General features: G+C 38.4%; 1 protein-coding gene across 4 annotated transcripts in view; it reads left to right on the top strand.

Annotated features, from left to right (window-relative positions):
- Positions 1-22,920, top strand: part of LOC113065477 (rho guanine nucleotide exchange factor 25-like) — a 62,507-nt gene that overhangs the window by 17,593 nt on the left and 21,994 nt on the right. The window contains exon 1 of one of the 4 annotated variants that reach the window (XM_026236731.1): positions 3,272-3,664. The exons of the other annotated variants lie outside the window; for them this stretch is intronic. Coding sequence (XP_026092516.1) covers positions 3,571-3,664 — 94 coding nt within the window. The 5' untranslated portion in view covers positions 3,272-3,570. Of the gene's footprint in view, positions 1-3,271; positions 3,665-22,920 lie in introns of those variants that run through there. 4 annotated transcript variants of the gene reach the window in all.

The raw sequence follows: 22,920 nt of genomic DNA, 5'->3' as shown, positions 1-22,920 counted from the left end.
TAACTATTAAATTTAATGGAAAAATACATGTTTTCACAGTTGATAAAAAAAAAGATATATGTCAGTAGCAACCTACTTTAGTGGTAGTTTAAGATGTTAATAACATATAAATTTAATTATGAATACTATATTAATATATTTATTTATATACTATACATTAAATGCAGTAATTAAGCCTTAGTAATAAAGTTTTTTTTTTCCTGTAGCAATGCATATAATGCAGTAGGTCTATATAAATGTAGTTAATGTAACATGGGTAAAGACTTGCCCAGGCACATAGTATACACTCCCTCTACTGATCAGAAATGTTAATGCAATCCATACTGACAGCACAAACCTTTAGTGTGAGCCTTGTTATTTATCACAAGATCACATGGCTGAGATATAAGTTGAGATATAAGAGTTTTTTAAAATAAAGTACACTGCATATGTACACTGAATATGTACATTTGGCAATAACATTCTCCCCTTTACAAGTTTAGGTAGTTAATGTATGTTGGTTTTGAGGGAGATATTAAATCGGCCTCGAAAATGATTTGCTTGCATGTCTTTAAAGAAACAACATAGTGTACCTCAACTGGAAGAGCAAACACAACAAGTGCTCAGAACAGCTTAACCAAATTTGCACTCCTGTCATGGTTAATTTCCTAAAGTATTGCAAAGCAAACTGTTTAGGGAAAGAGGATGGAGAGATTATGGAGAGGAAGAGAGAAAACTTGTCTTATGATTACATACAAACATCACGATGCAAACACATTAGATGCAAACGTCTTGTTGTCAAAGCCATGCAACTCCCTTTCTCTCGCTGCAGTAAGTAGTTGAACTGAGAGGGAAGAAAGAGAGGACATTACTGCTTGTTTGATGTGTGCCGTTCATTTTTGCATCTGACGGTGTGTCTTTTAAATGGCTTTTTCAGTTTCAGTGTAATTTGTCTTCCTTTTAACCAAATCAAAATACTGTTTGCTCTGTTTGTAGTTGGATTATAGATTATAAAAGAGAAAATGCAGCTCTCCTTTGTTCTTGTGAGTAAAATCACAGTCAAGCACAGCAGCGTGAAGGGTTGCTTTTTACAACATTTAAACCTGGTGGAGGTGTTAAGATGCCGATAGCAATTTTGTGATAACAAATTAACATCATTAGTTTTTAATTATGTTGCTGACTTGAGCATACAGGAGTGACAGTGATGGGCCAACGACGAGCATATGTTTACATGCACATTTGTAATGGAGCAACAGCAGTCAAGCTACAGTTTCTTTATGGCTGTCCAAGTATAACAATGCGTTAACAGATATTGACAGATTGTATGGCACATGTCATCTCTTGTCTTTCAGATTAAGCACACAATGCTAGGCCAATGGTAGCCCAGTTAACATGTATAATGCTGAACAAAGCAAATCTATCTAGGTCTGGTAGTCTGACCTTGAACTGGTATGATTGCAGTCTGACTGAAGTGTCCAAAAAATATGAACAATTGCTTTAATCTGACTGAAACTAAGTAACATGAAAATGAACTTATCATCTTACACTTACATGCAAAGCTTTTAGACATTTAGAAGTGCTTGTAATGACAGCTTCAACTGTTTATTATTGTATATACAAAACAGGCTGTTTGATTTTCATGCATTGTGTGACCATCTCAGTCCTGATGTTTTTATCTTTTAAACAGGGCCTGGTGGAGGAATTGTTTGTTGGATCCTTTAGCGAATTCTCCATTCTTATGTTCTTTATTGTACTTATATGGAGCCTCTCTGCTTTTTTGCAGTAGACACGGTGTAATTGGGCTCTAGAGAGACTAATTCCATCAACACACACAAACTCAGCAAAATCCCCAGCTGCTCATGTACTCTAGAAGCGGTCTGCGCTCCATTTCCTGCTCCTTTTCGCCATTAGCATCACATTTAAACACATTTTGCTCATGCATGCCTTGCCTCTTTATAGAGCATTTCACACGTCAAATCTATCATTATTTATCAATCTTTCTCCTTCTGAACATAGAAGAAGATATTTAGTTAAACAGTTTTGGTGAACATTGACTTATATTGTATGGACAGACAAAACATTGACATTTATCAAATTAAAACAGAATTTTCATTTTTTGGTGAATATCACTCTTAACCCAGGGTTATCTTATTATATACCAGTATTTCACATTCAATATACTTTAGAGATTTTACATTGTAAAACTGTAAACCCGGGTTAATGTTTATGTCTTTTGTACATATCTAAAAGATCAATAACAGCAACCAGGTTGTATCCATCTTTTGTTGATTTGTCAGCATTATTATTTTAATTTTCTTTAAAATATATTAATACATTTTTGTGGCAGTTGTGCTTTTTTTCTTGAACATACGGGATGGAATAGTTACTATATTTACAAATAACTCACAATTGTTTTTTATTTTTTTTACATAAATCAACTAAAAACCTGCCTGTTCATCTATGGATTTGTCACCATGTAGATCCTCTCTGGTTGTTTTAACTCTTCTAAAACATACAAAAAATATATATTATAGTGTCTCTTCAGTTAACATATTTGTCATTCAACAATTTGAACTATCCTCTCAGATGCAAAATGTAACAGTGTGTGAAAGTTTTAGGTACTCAGTTTAGTATTGGTTGTGTATCACTAAACAACTCATAATCTTCTAGCGGTCCTAATTATTATATCTAATAAAAACTGGCCTTTACCACTGGTTAAGTCTGGTAGCAAAATCCCTTAGGTCAACTTTAGCTCAATAACAATCCCACATGTGTTGAAATGTCATTGTAAATCACCAGCACTGCAACAGGACATCCAGTCAGATGTGACAAGCGCACAGACGCACACTCACCACCTTGTATCAAGCCTCCAAGATACATGAACACAGACACATAAAATCAAAACCTGTAACATTACTAGTTGAAACATGATATATGAATTCACTACACCCCAACTCTGTGTGTCTTCTCAGGTCTGTAACTTTCACACATCTAATCAAGCTCACAACTAGATTTTTATATTCCACCTTGTTTATTTTGGATATGAGGTTTAAAATTTGGACCACCCGTCTGAGATCTTCCAAACTGTTAGGTGTTAAAAAAGGCCAAGACAGATGGTTAAATAGAATGGAGAGCAGGGAGAGAATCATAAGAAGAGTAAACGCAAGATGAAGGGGATAAAAGGGGGAGTGGGAGCTGTATCCTAGAATAACCAGCAAGTCAAGCTGCTAACTCCGCCCCCTCACCCCCCTCCTCTTTCTCTCGCTTGCTCTCACTCTTTCTCTCTCTCTGGCAGTCTTACAGTCTGTCATTTGAGCAGACAGTGAGAGCAGGAGGGAGGAAAAACAGGGAGACTGAGTTGTGCTTTTGCCTGCTGTTGACTCGTCTTCATGCCAGTACAGTGACAAACCAAGACTGGATATCCGGAGGGTGAACAGACTAGTAGGACTTTAACTCCTCTTGGGATTGGTTTTAAGGCTCTCCCCCACACTTCTTTGGAATTACCGCTACAGGGATATCCCCGGCATGAACGTGTGTGTGATGTGCCATGCCCATGCCTGGTAATCTTGTGGTCAGTGACTGGGGTAGACCATGAAGGGGGGCCACCACCATCGGGGCTGTGCCTGCCACCACTTGTTTCGGAAAGTCCTGGTAAAGTGCGGCTGCTGTTATGCCCGGGTCAGAGGTCAGTGACTTTAGCGCTGTCATGGTGGACTTGATTACAAAGAGATGAAGGATAAGAACTCTACAACAGTGCTTTGAGTTTGCAGCTTCTTGGTCATATTTACTTTGTTGCATGCTGTTCTTGGTGTTTTTCTCCCACACTGGTGTTCTGATTTTCTTGTTTAGGCTGGGATATTCTTCAAAGCTTCTCGAATTTTAAATCTGCTTTGGCAGATGCTCACTCTTTGCTCGTGATTATTGAGTGTCAATGTATTGCAGTGATTGCATGTCAGTAGAATTCTCTTCTGTTCATACTCAGCTGGGGCAACAGATGTCTGTCACTTCTCCTGGTTACGGCATCCCCTCACACTTTTCATCTCATTCCCCTCAAAGGCGTACATAAGATTATTTAGCAGCGAGAGATGGCGTGTGTGCATGTGCATTTATGTGTATGCATTAAACGGAGCATGTTTACGTGTAGGACAGGGTGCCATGTGTTGGGGGGTGGGTGGATGGTTTGTTGCAGCACGTGGGTGGATGAAACACTGGGGGCCGCAAAGAAACATTTCTCGCTCTGTTCAACAGAGAGACTTTGACTAAGGACAGCCTCTGTCTCTCTTTCCCTTCCTTTTTTGTTTGTCTTTCAGCATTTTCAGCCAGTTATGTAGGTGTCTGAATTTACTCAACCTTATGTCAGTCCAAACCTTTCTCTGTTTTTGTCTATACAATGAAAGTCAGTGGGATCCATTGTTGTTTTGTATCCCATTGACTTTCATCATACGGACAAAAACAGTTCTTCAAAATATCTTCTCTTGTGTTACACAAAAGAAAGAAAGTCATAATGGTTTGAAATGACATAAAGGTAAGTAATGACACATTTTACATATTTGAGTGAACTGCTCTTTTAAAGTTGCAGCAGCGAGTTCAACTTTGAGTAAAATATTGTGTTAAATGGTAGCTACAAAGGAAAATATATTTTGATTGCACCTACTGTATACTGTTGGTTCTTTATATGAGTTTAAAATTGAGTCTAAAGTTATGTAAAAGACACAAATGTAAAGTTTTTCTCGTGCTCTTTTATCATCGTTTAGACTCTGCGGGGCTCCGGCATAGTTCAGATGCCTCTGCTTTAATCTCCAGTGCTTATGTAATGGATATTCTTCCTCTAAGCCAGAGTATGTGCTTTCTACCATCACTTAATATCATCTAAGTTAACCTCAGACATCATTCTGAAGTCTTGCCAAACCATCAGTGCCACGTAAAGGGCTGTGACGTTTCAGAACTAACTGTTAATTGTTTTAGAAGCTAAAGTCCTGTCCTTTTTTTTTTTTTTTACTCTTTCGAAGGGATTCATTTTCATCGAAGGGTGTTTTTAACCCTAAACTACATACTACACAACTATAACTCTATATAGTTAAGTGCCATATTAGTTGAACAAAAATTGCTGGCTGCATTTTTAAACACTCGTGGAATGAATGTAAAACACTTCTTAAGTGGAAAATGGTAAAATACTTCCTTTCACCAGCAAAGATGACCGTCTCGAAGTGACGTTACCCTGTGGTTATGTGTAGATGATTTCGAATGCTACTCTATGTCAGCAAATATATTTTTAATGTTGGGCATTAGTATCGAGCTCTCCTCCTAAAATATAAATCACATTAGGAGAAAGCTGTGACTTCCTCCCACCCTCTCCTTCTTTGCCTTTACCAGTCTGTCTCTCCTGCCTTAGAGATTATATGGCTCTTTCTGACACCTAAGCTCTATTCTCTATGATAGAAGGGAGTGTAAATGGCTGGTTTATGTAAGAGCATTTAATCACGCTTGGATGAGGGCTAAATGTTTATTCAGCCCTGGGAATAAAGTACACAACCTGAATGTGCCCGGAGCAGGAGGGCTGTCGATGTATTGTTTTCTGCATGGTTAGCGGGGCAGGCATGATCGCTTGTACTGGACGAGATTGGTCAGGTTCAGTGTCACGCACATCCCTTTCAAACCCCTACAGATCTCTGAAAGAGATGCATATCCCATACCGAGAGTGCAATGCAACACTCGCATACACCCTCTTTTTTTGTTTTGATGTTTATAGGAAAAAAAATTAGATAATTGCACAAAACGTAGGCTTGATTTTTTAACATTTTATGCATCAGTATTAAAAAAACTCTTCCACTTCCATCCACTTCCAAAACCCACTTCCATCAGTTCCCCAGTGTTGTATATAGCCATCTTTCCAAAGACCAGCAGAATGCAATCACATAGCTTTTTTAGCCAAACCACCATTCTGGTAATTGCACAGCAGTGAAAGCCGTTTCTTTTCCACACTGCTGCTGTAGATGGCTATTATTTACAAACCCAGCAGGAATCCACCATATGATGTCTCTTGTCTTCATCCTAATAAGCACCAAGTTACATGACAATCATCTGCTCAGACACTATTAAGGTGACCATTACTATGTTGCTGAGACAGTTCCCCGCTGATATCTGAATAAAAATACTTGGTTGCAAAGAAGGGTGTCTGCATGTGTGTGTATGTATCATTCATAGACCCACTTAGAGAATCAATAAACTTGGAACAGAAATCTTGGACGTAATGGCACATTGCATTGACTTTATGAAATCAAGCATCAGCAAAGCTTACAGCTGAGAAAGCACATTTCAAAGTAATTGCTATTAGCATCACACTGAACTTGCAGCTAATGTTATTAGTTAGAAAATAAGAGAAAATGGGGAGGAAGTAAAGGACAGATGCAAACAGTCCAAAGAGACATAACTCAAGAATTGTGTCTGAGCCGAGCTAAGAGTTTGTGTTATCTTTTGAAACTTGCTTGGCTCTGACAGAAACAGGAAGCTGAGTTTTACCTCAGGAAAAAACACATCTTTGCTTAAAATGAGCTGGACAAAGGAGCTTGTTGTAGATTTTTGCAGCTGTGTTCACTAAGAAGAACATTGCCTTACAGGCTGAAAACCATTTTAAGAAAATATTCAGGAATGGCGCCCACTGATTAACATAGTCATGTTATTTATTAGCATTCACTGACTGAATTGTTTTAGGATACAATTTACTAGAAATAGAGAGTTCTGCATGGATATTTCCTGGTTAAATTGGATTAGATAGTGAAAAGACATTTCTTTTGCCTCAAATAGTAAAATTGCCTACACCTGCTAAGATTTTGGAAAGCTTCTGCTCTCTTTAAATGTGAAGTATGCAGTTTCTGTGCCTGCATGTGTCACTTAGCACTATTACAGAAATAAAGCATAATTAAAAAAAAAAAACATCAGAACATTATGATTATTTTTACCCTTACAAAATCGTACTATTCATCTGGGACTATCTTAAGTAAAGTAAAGAGCTAACATGAGTGACAAAAAATTTAGTTTAGCTTGCCTGTTGAGAAGAAACACTGCAATTTCAGTGTCTCGAATGAAACCCAAATATTCCATCAAATTCCTCTATCTTGTAAAAGCACCACTAATATTTCTCTTGTTTCTCTTTGCTTATTTTGGAAAGTCTTCAAATTTTAGCTTGCACACTCTCCAAACTATCGCTTTAAGATGAACTGAAAAGAGATTAAAGAGCCACACAGATGGGAAATCAAAAATTACCTGTATTACAGTGTATGATGTAGCTGTCCATCAGTGTAAACAATGTGCAAAGTAATTAAACCAAAAAGTACACGATTTATAAAGTTATTGGCTTCTAAAGTAAGGAGTCGACTCTGAATCGCTGAAACGAGATTTCAAATCTTTTGCCCATCTCTATGTGCGTCACTAGGAACACTTTGCATAATAATCTCTGCCTACCGTCTTGAGAGAAACGGAACTCTGACCTGCCCCACCCCCCACACAGATGCTCTGGTTGGTGTGAGAGCATCATGTCGAGGAGACAGTGTGTTTTTAATTGTAAAGGCAAGTTTGTTTTATTTTCACTGCCAAAGAATGAAGATCAGAAGAACCAATGGCTAAAATTCATTTTTACCACAATACCAGAGCAGTACAACAAATCCTTGTTGTGTTCACAACATTTCACTGATGACTGCTTTTCTAATCTCGGTGAGTACAAGGCGGGATTTTCAAAGCGTTTGGCCATAAAAGAGGGTTCATTACCAACTTTATTTAGACCAACAAGCATCTCCGAATCACAACGCGAAGTATGATTATGAAGTTATGAGTTTGTTTTCTCCCGAGCGTCTTATCAGTATGTGTGCTCTCTGCAGCCTGTCTGCGCTGATCTTCGTTTTCAAAAACGTCATTAAAATGAAGTGTAACTCCGTGAATACTCAACGAAGAGACATGAGAGAGATATCTATAGAAAGCTTGACATGCCTACTTTAAAACTAAATAAGTGCTGTTGAAAACAGATATTCTGTGATAAAGTAATCCATATGAAAACAACGCGATGTCCGTTTTTCATGTCTCCCTTCATTATATCTAATGTGACCATGCCCCCGCGCTGAACGTGCTATTCAGATTCAAACTGAAGAGCGCGGCTTGAATACACCCACACAGAAGAAAAAGCAGCGAGACTGTTCAAGTTTTTTATTTTACTGTTTGCTTCGCGGTGAGAGGAATAAGACATAATTCACCCCAAACAGATGCTAACGCATTGTTTACCGTGAAGTTGTGTGCGGAACAACCAATCAAAACTATGTCAGTTGACCAATCAGAACACAGTATGCAACCGAAAGGTGGGGTTTAAGGAAACTGAATCTTTTGAACAGCTTTGCGCGAACCGTTTGGGGATCTCTGATAATTGAGGTAATTTTAAAATGATATTTTGACAAAATGACAATGTTTTTTAACCTTGGATGGATTTAAACCTAATGTACAGGACTTATAAACAGTGATAGGAAGCTTAGAATTTTCATCTTACTGGTTCTTTAATGGATCTTTCAAATTTCGAACAATAAACCGGGTTAAGTGAATGCACTTTGTTACTTGAAAAAAAAAATACTATGAACTTTACTTATAATGTGTTGTTACTTTGATCATGTATAGTTGATTATTTTTTCTCCCTGTCATGTCGTGACAAAGATATTTGAAGCTCATCTCTCTCTCTCAGCATGATCCTGCAAATGCAACTTGTATCATGACAACAAAATGGCCAGCTTAAAAACAGCTTTACATTACTGTAATACATGATCTTCAGAGGCATGTAAAAGTTCTTAACCCATCTGCTTTAGATGGCTGGTGAAGAAAGATGCTTTAATGAAGCCCGGGTATGAGCATTTGCTTCTCGTCATGGTAGTGATTAAGAGGGAGACAGTTCCACTCTTCAGTAAGTCACAACATCTGCTGCTATATTGCGTTTCTACCACTGCAAAGCCCTCTACACCTCCAGTGGTATGTTGCAAACCCACAGGTAATCTTGCTTTTATGTATGCTTTTCCAGAGAACACGTGAGTATATCAGACAGGCTCCAGTGGCAGGAAAGAAGTGAGCAAATCGAGTTAGGACCTTAGCTTTGGTTGTTCTGCCAATAGGACGGCCTCTTCTCCAAGCTTTTGTTTTCTTTGGCTGTGGTGTATATTGAAACCAACGGCTCCACGCTTTCTTCCTCCCCATGCCTTCATTTTCACCTGCAGATTTCCTTTCTCATTTTTGCCCAAAGCCAATTTTAAAAGCCAACTGGGGTGATGCCTGAGAGGCACGATTAAGGGCAATTAGGGTGGAGAAATGGTCAAAACCACAGTTGTTTGTCTCGCCCTCTCTGTGTGACTCTGAAACTAAGCCAATAAGAAACTTGTTGCTATGATGATAAAAAATGTTTCCTGTTCTATGCAAATTTTGGGGAAAATGTGCACAAGCCCTTCCTCCATATTGTTTGTTGACATATTGGCTGTATCTGAAATTGCACCCCTAAACCCTCATTCACTATTCACAACATTACTGTACCAATTTAATCCACTTAAAGGAGTCAATGAAAACGAGTGCGTAATTTGCAAAGCTGTTGAGTGTACATTTATCGCTGTGAATAATTGTGTGGATGGATGGATGATATATGGATGTGTTTTTTGCTTTGTCTTGGTCTTAGTATTCCCAGGTTCCTGCACACACACACACACACACACACACACACACACACACATCCAGGCCACCATGAGCCCACCTGAGGCCAGTGACTCAGCCTTGTAATATGCTGGGCTGGCTCTCATAATGCTTGGCAGCTAATCAACCTAGATAGACAGAGGGAGCTTCACAACTACAGCAATAATTATCTCGTACAATAAAGACTCATCTGCTACCATTGCACATGAACACTGATAAGTGGCTCTTCAAGGGGCTGTCTGATTGGACGGGTAATTAGTTGCTATTTAGCAGATGTTTTTCATGCAAGACCATGGTGTGTATGCTTGGAACAACCTGGGTTTAAGTGCCAAACTCATTAACCAAATTGGATGAGCTCTTTAGAACTAAACCTGCAACCTTTGTGGCAGTAGACCTGTCTTTATATTAAACAGAAATTCAAAACTGACTATTAAATCTCTAGCTGTTTTTATATAGAATAGATTGATATCTCTCAAAATCATATCTGTCTGTCTGTCTATCCATATAATGCCTATCTGTCTGATGGATGATGTCTGACAGATTTATGAACAGATAGATCCATCTATCATAATATCTATACATCTATCCATGGATGGATAGACATTGATGATATTATATTTAGTAGATGGATATGATTTGCAATGGATAGATAGATAGATAGATAGATAGATAGATAGATAGATAGATAGATAGATAGATAGATAGATAGATAGATAGATAGATAGATAGATATGTTCAAATCCCACTAGCCACTGAAGTCTTTTGAAACTGCAGACATTTTTTTTTGTCATCCACTTATAAGGTCTCATTCCTCCATGCATTATGGAAAAAGCTATTTTGCAAAAATAGCAAAAACTGAAAGCAAGCTGAGACTGCTCTTTGCTCAGTAGTAAGATATATTTTTAACACAACACCCCATCCCCCTTCTTTCTCTCTATCTGTCTTTCTTTCCTTCCTTCCATTCCTCTCTCTTTTTCTATCATTGTAAATCTCACTGATATATTTTCCTTCCATCCCTCACTCTTTCCATCTCTTAATCAGTCTTTTACACACACACACACAAACGCGCGCGCACACACACACGCACACACGCACGCGCACACACACACACACACACACACACACACACACACACTCACAACTCCTCCAGTAAAAGGAAGAAATAGCCTCATCTGAATATTGGGGATAAATCTGTTTGATATGCCTGTGAGGAATCTGAACATCAAGTTAGGCGTTAAGTTCATTCCTGGGGCAAATCTCACTTTCTGATTCTTTCTCTTTGTCTCTCTCACCCTTAACCAGGCTAAATTAAACTTCTGTCCACAGCTGGATACCATAACTTCTTTTCTTTAGCATTTCCCTTTCTCTCTTTCCTTCCCTGACCCTGAACTCCCCAAAATCATCCGTTAGCATTCCCGTTCATCTCAAAGGCAGCTGCTCATTTGGCACCACTGGAAGTGTGTGAATTGAAATCGACCATCTTTGCCCATAAGACCTTAGATCTTTTGTAGCTGCAAATGTCATTTGGCTAATCAGATCGTGTTTGCTGTTTGCATCAGTGTACGGGTGAGAAGAATGAGGGAACAAGTTATTAGACACAGGAGTGCATTCCATGCCTTGTTTAGCAAAAAAGAAAGAGGGAGGACGTGGTTCTTTTGAATTCCACATTCTGCTGCTCCTTGAACACCATCGCTGCTCTAAATTGTTCTGTGATTCATAACATTACGAATGCCAGAATGAGCCACACGCTTCTGGTGTTTATCTTGGCGGAGAGAGGAGTGTTTTAATTTACTGTTGATTTGTATTTTAGTGGCACATTATTGAATTGTGTTTTTCAACACAAAGATCTTTCTGTCATTGTTGGCCTTCTCTTGAAGTTGTTTTTCCTCGAGGGCTCTTCACGGACAGCACTGGTAGCCATATTTTCTTGTAGTGAACAAACAAATTGTGGTGAAGTTCTTTAACCTCTTGGACCAACAGCAGCTTGACTCCGTGTACACAGAATACAAAAAAGGACAGATGCTCCTGGCTAAGGCTCAGATCGAGCATGAGAATAATAGCTTGTTTATGAAATCCAGCGTGTTATCCGATTATGCAACAAGCTTACTAAGAAACCCATGTCTGTATACAGTTACTTCTGACCTTGGACGGAAATTAAATATGCGTAGCAGACAGTGTTTTTTTAAGAATTTTTTAATTAGAAATTTTGTAATTTCATTTTTCTGCACATAGAAAGACACAGAGATATCCATCTATCATAATTAATGTCTCCATAAATCCTGCCTATCCATATATCTGGTATTCTTGGAAAGGCCCTGGCTTGCATATAAAGTATCAGGGTATTACCATTTGATATGAATATACCATGGTACCATCATAGTACTTTTTCGTAAGGTATATGTAGAAAAAATATATGGTATTACCAAAGCTCCATTCCCAAAAATGTGTTAATACCTGTGTGGGAAAAAGAAGGAACCCTTACAGAAAGTACTGGAGAGGTACCATGTTCCTACGATCTGATAGCAGATGGTAATACCATGATATATATTAATAATTTATGACTTTATGAGTTAAATAAAGCATGCAGGAGGAAAGAAAGAAAGGCTACAGGAGGAAAGAAAGATTTCCTCCTGTAACCAGATGCTGATGCTCCAGACACCAGTCCCTTACTCATTTGATGGTGCACGGTAGGCCTTTTCACAATCAGTCAATCTCTTGTGCTGAACATGACGGTGATTGGCTCGAGATGTGAGCGATAACAAGCTCGCTGTGAAAAGTGAACTTTCAGACGTGTATGCATATGGCAGTCTATGCCCATAATGTGTCTTTCTGACAGCTTTTCTTTTCTGTGCTTGTCCCTAACTCTCTTCCCTTAGGGTTTAGTTGCCATGGCAATGCGACTTAGAAGAAACAGAGAGACATGGTAAGAAATAAACATTTGCGCTGGAGGCTTAACAACCATTATTGGCCTGCACGTACTGTACACAGTGTGCAATCAGTCATGCTAAATATGATGCACCTGTGAGTCACTGAAGCATCATTATTTGTTAGTATTACACAAAGCATGATGCAAAGATCCTTCCACGCAGATGGTGACACCCAGTAAACTACCTCAACGTAGCTGACAAAACAAGGCTAAATACCTTCATTAGATTGGAAATACAGACCGTCCCTCATTTTTAAATCCCCGCCAGACGCTGTTCAGTATGTTAAATATACGGAGTTTTCATCTTCAAATAAGCACTGTCTTAGCAATAACAATGAGGATAGTGTCTGCAGGGGTTAATCTGTCCTCTGATCAGTAGAAAGGACTTTAATATCACTAAAACATCACTGCAGATACTAGCTGAGCTCATCTGCCATTTGATCTACATCGAAAGCAAGATGAATACTTTTTATTTATATATTTATTTAACTATACTCTGATCTACAGGTTCACTCAGCTTCCATACTTCGACATACCTTTGGTCAAAACCACATACTTAGATGGGTAAAGACCATCTGAATGCAGATATGTATATACTTTTTTGTTGCTCGTGTAATAGTTATTTTTAAGAATGTTTAGATTTTGTTGTTGCTGCTACTGCATCAAGTTAGTCCTTTTTAGATCGAGAAATTGCTTTCCAGTTTTGTGCGCTGTATATATCGACTGGTCTGTGGGGGGTCTGTGAGTATCGTGTGAGAGACTTTTAGACCCTAAAGAAATCTGTGTTTTCTGTGCACTTTGCAATGTGTGACGCTTTGTTGTGGTTGTGTGTGGGTACAGTAACAGGGAGGTGGATGAGCAGGCAACTTCAGGGAGATGATTTTTTGCTTCTAATGATCATAATTGTGGAGATCCGTGCACAAACAGGCAGTGCCAACATGGACTGCCTCGTAATGCAGGGCTTCTCTTCTGGAATGATCTCCATGAGCTATCCAATCAATGGCATCTGGGCTAAAAAATCCTGCCACATGAACCAAAGTTCATGCAGTTTGGCAGTTTGTTGATATTTTGTCATACTGTATGATGTCATTGTTTTCGAAAATGTTCCTCTTGACACACTCAACTGCAGTGCAAAAATTTGGACTATTTGGCCTCTGTTTAGTGACTATTTGGCCTCTTTTCTGTTACGTCATTTATTAAATTGCAAAACCTCAGGATCCAGTTGTAACAAATTCCTTAAGCTAAGAAAACCCTGATTATATTTCTTGCATAAGCGTGTTCACAAAGAGGTTTGTTGCAGCTGCAGTATAATCTTTACATATTGCTAAATGGAAAATTAAAGGGAATGTTCAACCTCAAATTAAAATGTTGTATTTATTTACTCACCCTCATATAATTCTAAACCTGTATGGCTTTCTTTCTTCAGTGGAACACAGGATAACGTTTCAACTGTTTTTCAAATTGCTTTTTTATGTTTAGCAGAAGAAACAAAGTTATACTTGCATGAGGGTGAGAAAATGATTTTCAGTATTGGGTCAAGTATTCCTTTTTGCAAGTTAAATGTTGTTTTGGCAAGTCATATCAGATATTTTCTGTAGTCAATGTTTTCTACATGTTTGATTTGATTCACTCACATAGTTTTCATCAGCATGAGTCAAATATTGTTCTTACAATTTGATTTAATCAACATCTTGGGATACAGTTCCTAATAAATTTACCAATCAACTGGTGAGCAATTCTGCACAGGCTCAAGCTCATTCATACACCCTTCTCTTGTTTTATTGACATTTACATTCAGGATTCTGTGGTGCTTATTAAAGCTTGAAGTGAAAATAAAAATCGGAGTCATCAGGAGCTATCAAACTCATTGTTCACTCCCTGTTAGTGACCCCCTGCACGCAGCCACTCTAACAGCAGTGAGGGGTGATGCCGGGGTTGACTCGGGTCTCTAGTCTGGGCTGTAATTTACATCTCTTTAACCGCTGTTTTGTAGTGTCAGCAGGACCTGAGCCAGGAAAGCAGATAGCTACGATCTTAGTCTTGGGCAGCGATTGTGCATCTGTGGTGGAACATGGCAAGAAAATGAAGGAAAGAGGCTGGGGTTGCAGTAGGAAGGCTTTTTGGAGCAGCCGGGCAGGAATGCCGTGGTTTCTTCCACAGACCAGTAGTTCATCACCACTGTGGAGCTTGTGCCATGCTGCTCAATTCCCACACCATCATAGAGACAGCATTAATAGAGTGGTAAGCTTCTTATACAGATGCTTTGGAGCGTGAGACTGCTATCACTAGTGCATTTAGCATTTTTTATACCTAGTTTTCACTTTTCGAAGTGCTCAAAATGCACCAAATCCAGTCATTTCATCAGATTATGGAGTGGTGGTGAGAGTGATGGTTCAACTTTACTCATTCAGCCTGCCGCTTGAGAGAAGGGCTGATATGCCAAAATTGGAGGGCGTCTCTGATGCTGTGGCGGATAAAGAGGAAGTCTACTGTCTTTACTTTTTTAAGAGGACCGAAGTGCTCTTATCAGGGTTCAGACTGCATTTTGGGGGTTTTCGTTAGGCAGTAATTTTTTTGTAAGACAGACTGTGTGTGCATTCTTGAGTTTGCATATACGTTGTGTTCGTTGGCTGTATGCTTCCAATATCCGGACACTTCTGTGTTTTTCTGCTTATGGTGTTCAGACCTTACATTCACTGCCTCTTAACAAGTGGCAAATCCTTCTCCATACTCAGAATATCAATAAATCCAGGAAAGTGACTTCTGGAATACACAGGGTTTGTTTATGTGCATGTGCTTTTTCATTTATGGCCTATGGTTTCTCAGTATTCATATTGGTCACTCACAGAGGGTTGCTTGTCTTTGCTCTAGAACCACAAATCTGTTGTTTATACGTGTGGGGAACTGATGGCAGATCAGGATATTTCAACTATTTTAAAGCCAAAAAATTATAAGATGTTAAGAATGAAGGTTTTTATCATCTGTGCAGATTCTCCAGCCAGTTTTCTTAGTTCTGGTGTTGTAATACTACTGAATTTTGGGACTGCTGCAACCTGAATCAGATCAGTCAGATTTTTGAAAAAATCATGCTGGTCTAGTGAACCAGATAAACTGATTCATTAAAAAGATCTGACTCAAAAGAAAGATTCATTCATATATCAGACTACTACTTCCATAAAAAAAGCTATTGTAGTTTTTTTGGAATACTTTTATGATCCAGCTAATGCAGATGCAATTTTATAAGTAAAAAAACATATAATGAAAAAATATTAATATAGTCCTTCAATGCATTTTGAAAGCAATTTCCAAACCAAGACTGATTTTACTGCTCATCTTACTTTTCCTCATGACCCCAAATAAGGCTGTGGCCATAAACAACAGGCTACATTTAAGAGTCTTGCTGCATTGCAAGGGAAAACGAAGCCAGGAAATGGCTGTAATCACAGCCAGTCAGGAAAACAGCACTCTGATCAAGAGTGAGAGATGGTGTGTGTGGCCACAGGCTCGGAGCAAATGATGTTAATGGTGCAGTGCAGCCAACACTGTCTCACTTCCAACTCGTCATATATTGACGCTTGGTCAAGACACCTTGGGGTCCCTTTTTTACACTCAAGGTACCCCTTTAGAAGAAGAGAGTAAAACATAAAGTTTTAATTATGGGAGGCCGTTAGAGACAAAACCCTATTGAAACAAGTCGGGGAAGTCGTGGCCTCACGGTGTGTGTGTGTTCACTGCTGTGTGTGTGCACTTTGGATGGGTCAAAAAGCAGAGCACGAATTCTGAGTATTGGTCAACATACTTGGCTGTAATTCACGTCACGTCACACTTGCAATACACATTGAAAATTTGCAATACACACCTAAAGGTTGCGATACACATTGACACACTTGCTTGCACATGTGAAACACTTGCGCATACATGTGAATCACTTGCGCATAAATGTCTTTCATATATATGCACAGATATAAACCGTATTTTCTGGACTATAAGTCACACTTTTTTTCATAGTTTGGCTGGTCCTGCGACTTATAGTCAGGTGCGACTTATTTATCAAAATTAATTTGACATGAACCGAGAGAAATGAACCAAGAGAAAACATTACCGTCTACAGCCGCGAGAGGGCGCTCTATTCTGCTCAGTGTTCCTGTAGTCTACACTGAAAACATGGAGCGCCCTCTCGTGGCTGTAGACGGTAATGTTTTCTCTTGGTTCTAATTAAATGCGACTTATAGTCCAGTGCAACTTATATATGTTTTTTTCCTCTTCATGACGTATTTTTGAACTGATGCGACTTATACTCAGGTGCGGCTTATAGTCAGAAAAATACGGTAGTGTTTCACATCTATGCACAAGTGTTTCACATGTATGTGCAAGTGTTTCAATGTGTATCATATTATTCAAAAAGATACTCCCATAGCATGATGCAATTGGTCACGAGACACACAAGAGCCAATGGCTGAAGTAAGACTTCTTCTGGCTGCATTTTTTTAATTTAACTTGTATGACTTACTTCTGCAGAACACAAAAGAAGATATTTTGAACAATGTCGCTGTGTCTGTACAGTACAAATGTCCAGATTTTTAGTTTTGAGTGAGATATCCCTTTAAACCTTTTTTTGTAAATGTGTGACAATGTATGGTTTGTATCTATAACTTTGTCCACAACAATAATTAAAGGCTCCATGAATTTTTTTCAGTAGTTTTATATTTAGAATTGTATATTCTTGAATTTTTTTCAGTAGTTTTATATTTAGAATTTAGAAATTACTACCTGATGAAATAAGTATATTCATTATAAAAATAGCCATGGAGTTATAGAGTTTTAATAATTTTAAGACATTTTCAGGAATTAGGCTCCTGCATATATCCAGATAATTTAAGAATGTAGGAACCCTTGATCTTCTAAGACCAAAATGTTTTTGTAGAGGAGATTAATTAACAATAATAAATATCTATATTTTTAGCTTTTATCATGCTTGTGTTGTCTTACTTAAAGCTGTTTTAATTAATTTTGAAGCCCTCTTGTGAGTTTGCTGAAGCCCAGGTTGAGAAACACTGTTGTAGGTATATGTTTGGAAGAAGATGTCTTCCATCAAAGAGAAAATGTGTTTCTTCAATGTGTGGGTCTAAATGAGAAAGCCTGGGTTAGGTGCAATCTTCAGAAATTGGATTATAGCTATATCAGATAGCTGCAAAGAGGAAGTTGATGGAAAACCAAATTGTTCTTGGCACATTTATGCAGCTAAAGCAGTTTTCCCCCCAAATAATGTCCTCACTTCATAGCATCATATTTTCCAAAGCCTTTTCCATTAAAGTTCTGCTCAAACCATCCAAACTTTCTGATAAATTACAGTCCATGATTAACAGACCAGCATATGTTGTGTTTTAGATGCAGGTCCACAATATTGTTCGCTGATGTCCTACCTGGCTGCTTAACTAGCTCGACCAAGTTAGTTTTGATGGTCCAACAGATCTATTCCCGTCCTGTAGGAAGACCGAGAAAGCATCAGGTGCAGATGCAGTGACTGTGGCCATGCCAAACAAAGCTGACTAAAGCTCTGCAGGTCTCCAGAGGCCTGAGCCTTTCTGAAAATTGCCGCCATTAGAGCCAACACTCTCCCTCCTGCAGAGCGGCTGCCTCAGCACTCTAACACAACCAATCAATAAGTGGAAATGGAGCCTAAATTCCTGGAAAGGTGGACTCCACAACACAATGGTGTTCATATGCACATATTATTACTAACATTTCTACATGGTTGCAAGCATTTGCATACTTGTATGGCTTGTGAGACGGTTTGTTGTTTCTTGAGCTGTAAATTATGTAGCATAGCATAACAAAATTATTCATCACTATCTTCGTCTTTTTTAGCATTAAACATAACTCATATCACCCATATGTGACCCTGGACCACAAAACCGGTCTTAAGTTGCTGGGTTATATTTGAACAAATTCAAAGGGGATTTTCTCAGTATTTAGATTTTTTTGCACCATCAGATACCAGATTTTCAAATAGCTGTTTCTCATTCAAATATTTTTTGAATTCAAACATTTTGAATTGTTGATATCAATTATATATTTTGTATTTTTTAATGTACTGTTTGCTTTAATGACAAAATCATAAAACCTTTTATTTATTTTTTTCCCCTACTGTTTCTGCTACCCACTAATATTTCGAAGTTTAAATAAAATGTTAAATCCCATAGATTTTCCACAACTTTTCTGCTTTGATCATCAAGAAGTATGCTTTGTGCTTCTTCCTCAGAAAGTTTTTAGCAAGTGTCTTAGAATCTGCATTATCCAAGAGCACAGAGATTGTGAAGCTCAGAAAAGGGAACAATCCCTTCTGTTGCACCAGACTTCTTATAAAGACAGGGCTCAGACGGGAGTGCGAGAGAATTAGAAATAAGGAAGAGAATTGTAGAGAGAGAGAGAGAGAGAGAGAGAGAGAGAGAGAGAGAGAGAGAGAGAGAGAGAGATGGCGCAATTAGAAGAACGACACAGCATTAGCTGATCACTGGAGACGAGGGGAGCTCCGGCTTAATATTTTTCTTAATTCAGCTTTTAATTATCAATTTTGTTGAGCGGTGCAGTGGCTGCATTATCAGAATGCCTCTTTGTAATCTCTCCTGGCTCTCAGACACACCATTACAGGAATGAGTTCACACACACACACACACACACACACACACACACACACAACCACACAAACACACACTGACTGATAGGAGAGCAGTTTTTCATTTAAATATTACATCCCCTCCTCTCCCTGTCAGCCAATGTCAGAGTGATGGAGAGCGACACACTTAACCCAGTCAGAAAAACATCTAGAACACCTTTGCAGTGCCTGGGATAGATCCCCCAGTTGGTGAAATACAAGGTTTGTCTTGATGTCTTAACTCCTGCATCAATGCAGTTCAGTGGCAAACCACATTTTTTATAAATATAATAAAAACATAAAAAAATTCTCTATTCAGTTCTACATGGTGCTCAGCTGTAGTTTGTGGGTTTGAATATATGTTGCAGGCCTGGAGTTAGACATGTGTCACATGAAATCTGACTCTTGCAAGCAGCTAATCCTTTTCATAACATACGGATGCCTGCAACAATACATACACAGGCATCTTATTTTTGTTACTTCTTACAAACTTATATAGAGTTGTTTTTGCTGTCTTGTTTGCTGTCTGTTTTCAAGCGATACAGCATGTTAGTTTTTCTTTCTCCGTCTCTTCCTGTATCCACTGTGCCTTAAGCTTTTGTTTGTTCAAGACCTTTTCCCTTCCCTCCTATTTTGCGCCCCTGCTGTCCTCCGTCCATTCATCTCTCCATCTCAGATCCCCTTACACTCACCCCCCACTCACACTTTCATGTTGACTTTGTTGCTGAGGGCTGATGAAACAGCCCACCAGCCACTCTGAGCTGAAACACATGCTCTGCAGAAATTACGGACGGGCCTGCCAGCGGGGGCTGCGGGGAATTCTGTTTTCTTCTGTCCAACTGAGCCAACCTTAGATAACTATTCAGTCTCTGTGCAGGGTTGTTTTCACTGTGCTCTCTCGTTTCCGTCTTGCTCGACTAATGTGTTGTGTGGGCACTCATTTTGCTGGAGAGGTTTCCTGTGATGGAGACTGGAGTTTCGGAGACCCGTGGCTTTCTGCCGTTTAGACAAAACAGCATGTTCTTTTTTTGTAGTAAAAGGATGTTTGGTAGCCCTGAGGTCTGGGAAGTCCAATAACCTGATAGGCCTGTTTCGCACATAAATTGTTTTTCTGCCTATTTTTACAGATTGCAGAATTCACATTGTGTCTACTTTCTGTTCAGTAAATCGGACTGAATCCAAATTAGTTAAGCAGTTTAGAGCTACAGTTTGGGCTTTGGGTTGTGTTCTGTGTTGTTTAATTAAAATTTTAATGTAAATGTGATCCCACTCCTTATGTAAATTAGGTTCCACAATGATCAAGGTAGTAATATCAATAGCCATCCATTATAAATGGCCAGCTCCTGATTACCATTTTATAATTTATGGTAAATATTAAAATAAATATTCAGTGTAGCAACCCAGAAACCACTTGATGTTTGAGGATAGAGCTGTTGCTTCACTAATACACTGCGTAAGGTGAAGAGAGACCAAAGCTAGAGGCATTTTTCTAATGCTCAGAGGTTACTCTTTCATGCCACAGGAGATCTGGACTTCTAGGTCATGTCTGATTCAGTGTTATTCTAGTATAATATTAGTTGAATTTTTATTTGTTTTTGTTAATATTTCCATATAGCTTTAAGTTTCATTTCACTTTAAGTTTTAGGATTTTTTTGTACTTATCTAATATTTATATGTATTCTCAATTTGAATTACCAAAATTCATTTTTAATAGATTTTCATCATTTCAATTACCCAAAAAAAGATTTTTAATAATTCGTTTTTAGTTTTTGGTAACAATAACAAACAATTAACAGCATACAACAATCTCAGATGTGTAAATAGCACAGCTAGGATTATTTGGTTTCAGAAGAAATGAATGAGATAATCAAAATGTAGTTTTCTTTGCAGACTTTGACATTTGTGAATCTCTGAAAACTGCTGGCATTGTGAGATTGCTAGGATCTTTTTGTCAGCACACAAATCTACTTCTATTGCTCTCAATGTAATCTTAGAAACAACTGGAAAAAAAATCTAGGGTGTAATGTTTGATTACAGTGTGCATATGCATAAAGAAATCTCATGATATAGTCCCTCTAGTTTCCCCTACACTGAAGCTATCTAGCTATTTAGGAAAATCCGTCCTAATGTGTTGACCACTCAGCCAGTGCCATTAAGAGGATCTCTCTATGCACACCACCAGCACTTAAGCATAGCAGCTTTCAAATCAATTTAGCTTTTCTGTTTACCAGCAATCAAAATGGAGCATCTCTTCCTGCAATTTCAGCATCACTCTACAAGGTGTGTGACAGTTCTTCAAAAAAAACCTTGGGTCTCCATTTGCATGCTCTTCTGCATTGCATCACGTTACTTCAACACATGCCTCGGTTTTTAAAACTGCATGTGGGATACAGTGATGGATAACGCATTGTTTCATGTGGGTGTCACCGCTGATTTGTGGAGGATATGGTAAGCGGTAGCTGCCGGTTCCCAACAGCCTTTAGTTCCAGATAACATTCAGTTCCCTGTTTTAAAAAACAAAACAGGGTAATGAATTGATTTTTGCTTTTTCATAACTGCCACTCTTTCTTAATCCGTCGGGTCCATACTGCGTGCAGAATGAAACCATTCCTCTCTTTTTTTGCCCCGTGTGGAGACACAAGAGGAATAGTCTGGCATGTCGCTCACACAGAGAACTGTTCCCCTCTGAGAACACAGCAGCATGGTATCAGGAAAGCAGCTTTGCCCTGCTGTTTAGCCAGCAATAAGATTTATAGTCCTTCCACTTTTTGTTCTGCTGAATTCCATTTGGGTTGAGGTCAGCTCCATTATTACACTGATTATTCCCCAACGAAAGTGGAAAGTTTATGGACTAGATCTTGACAGGGGTCTGTTTCTCTATCAGCACATATTCTGGGTCAGTTTTGCTACACAAAACATTAGCTTAATAAATTAGCTGGACCTCTGCATGGTTCTCTGTTCTGTCTGGAGTCTGAGAGACCCCTAGGCCATTTTAATAGCTTATGTCTTGAGTCCCTTAGACAAATATTCTCTGATTAGTGTATACAGTACAACAATATTTTTCTTCAGGTATAGTCAATGTAATTTGCTCAATATTTATTTAAGGGTCATCCAAGATGTAGATGAGATTGTTTCTTCATCGAAGCTATTACTCACTGTAGCATCACTTGTTCACCAATGGATCCTCTGCAGTAAATGGGTGCTGTTCAAACTGCTAATATAAACATTACACTCATCTACAAGTAATCCAAATCACTTCAGTACATCAGTTAACATCTTGTGAACTAAAAAGCTGGGTATTTGTAATAAGTCCATCAAGATGATCAACAATCAAACCTTTGTTTCTGGACAAAATACCATATACGAGTCCATACGAGTCGGAGGCTTTTTTCCCCCTTAAATATTTTCAAGTTTCAATCAAGTTTTTCTCTCAAAACACTTTTTGTTTCTATTAGAAAACACTTTAGTTGCACGAAAAAAAATGTTTTGAGAGCAAAACCAATGTTAATCACATTTCACGCAAAAAAAAAAATCCATGACTAATTTGTAATTATAACTGCCTACTGAGTTTTCAGTCTGTTGAAATAGCATTTAAAAGGGTAAACTAAAGCTTAACATCACAATTACTATTAGATAAATTAAATAATTAAATGCC

This window comes from Carassius auratus, chromosome 48 (assembly GCF_003368295.1).
Source record: "Carassius auratus strain Wakin chromosome 48, ASM336829v1, whole genome shotgun sequence".
Classification (NCBI taxonomy): domain Eukaryota; kingdom Metazoa; phylum Chordata; class Actinopteri; order Cypriniformes; family Cyprinidae; genus Carassius; species Carassius auratus.
The sequence above is the reverse complement of the archived record's forward strand: the minus strand, read 5'-3'. Positions and strand labels throughout refer to the sequence as shown.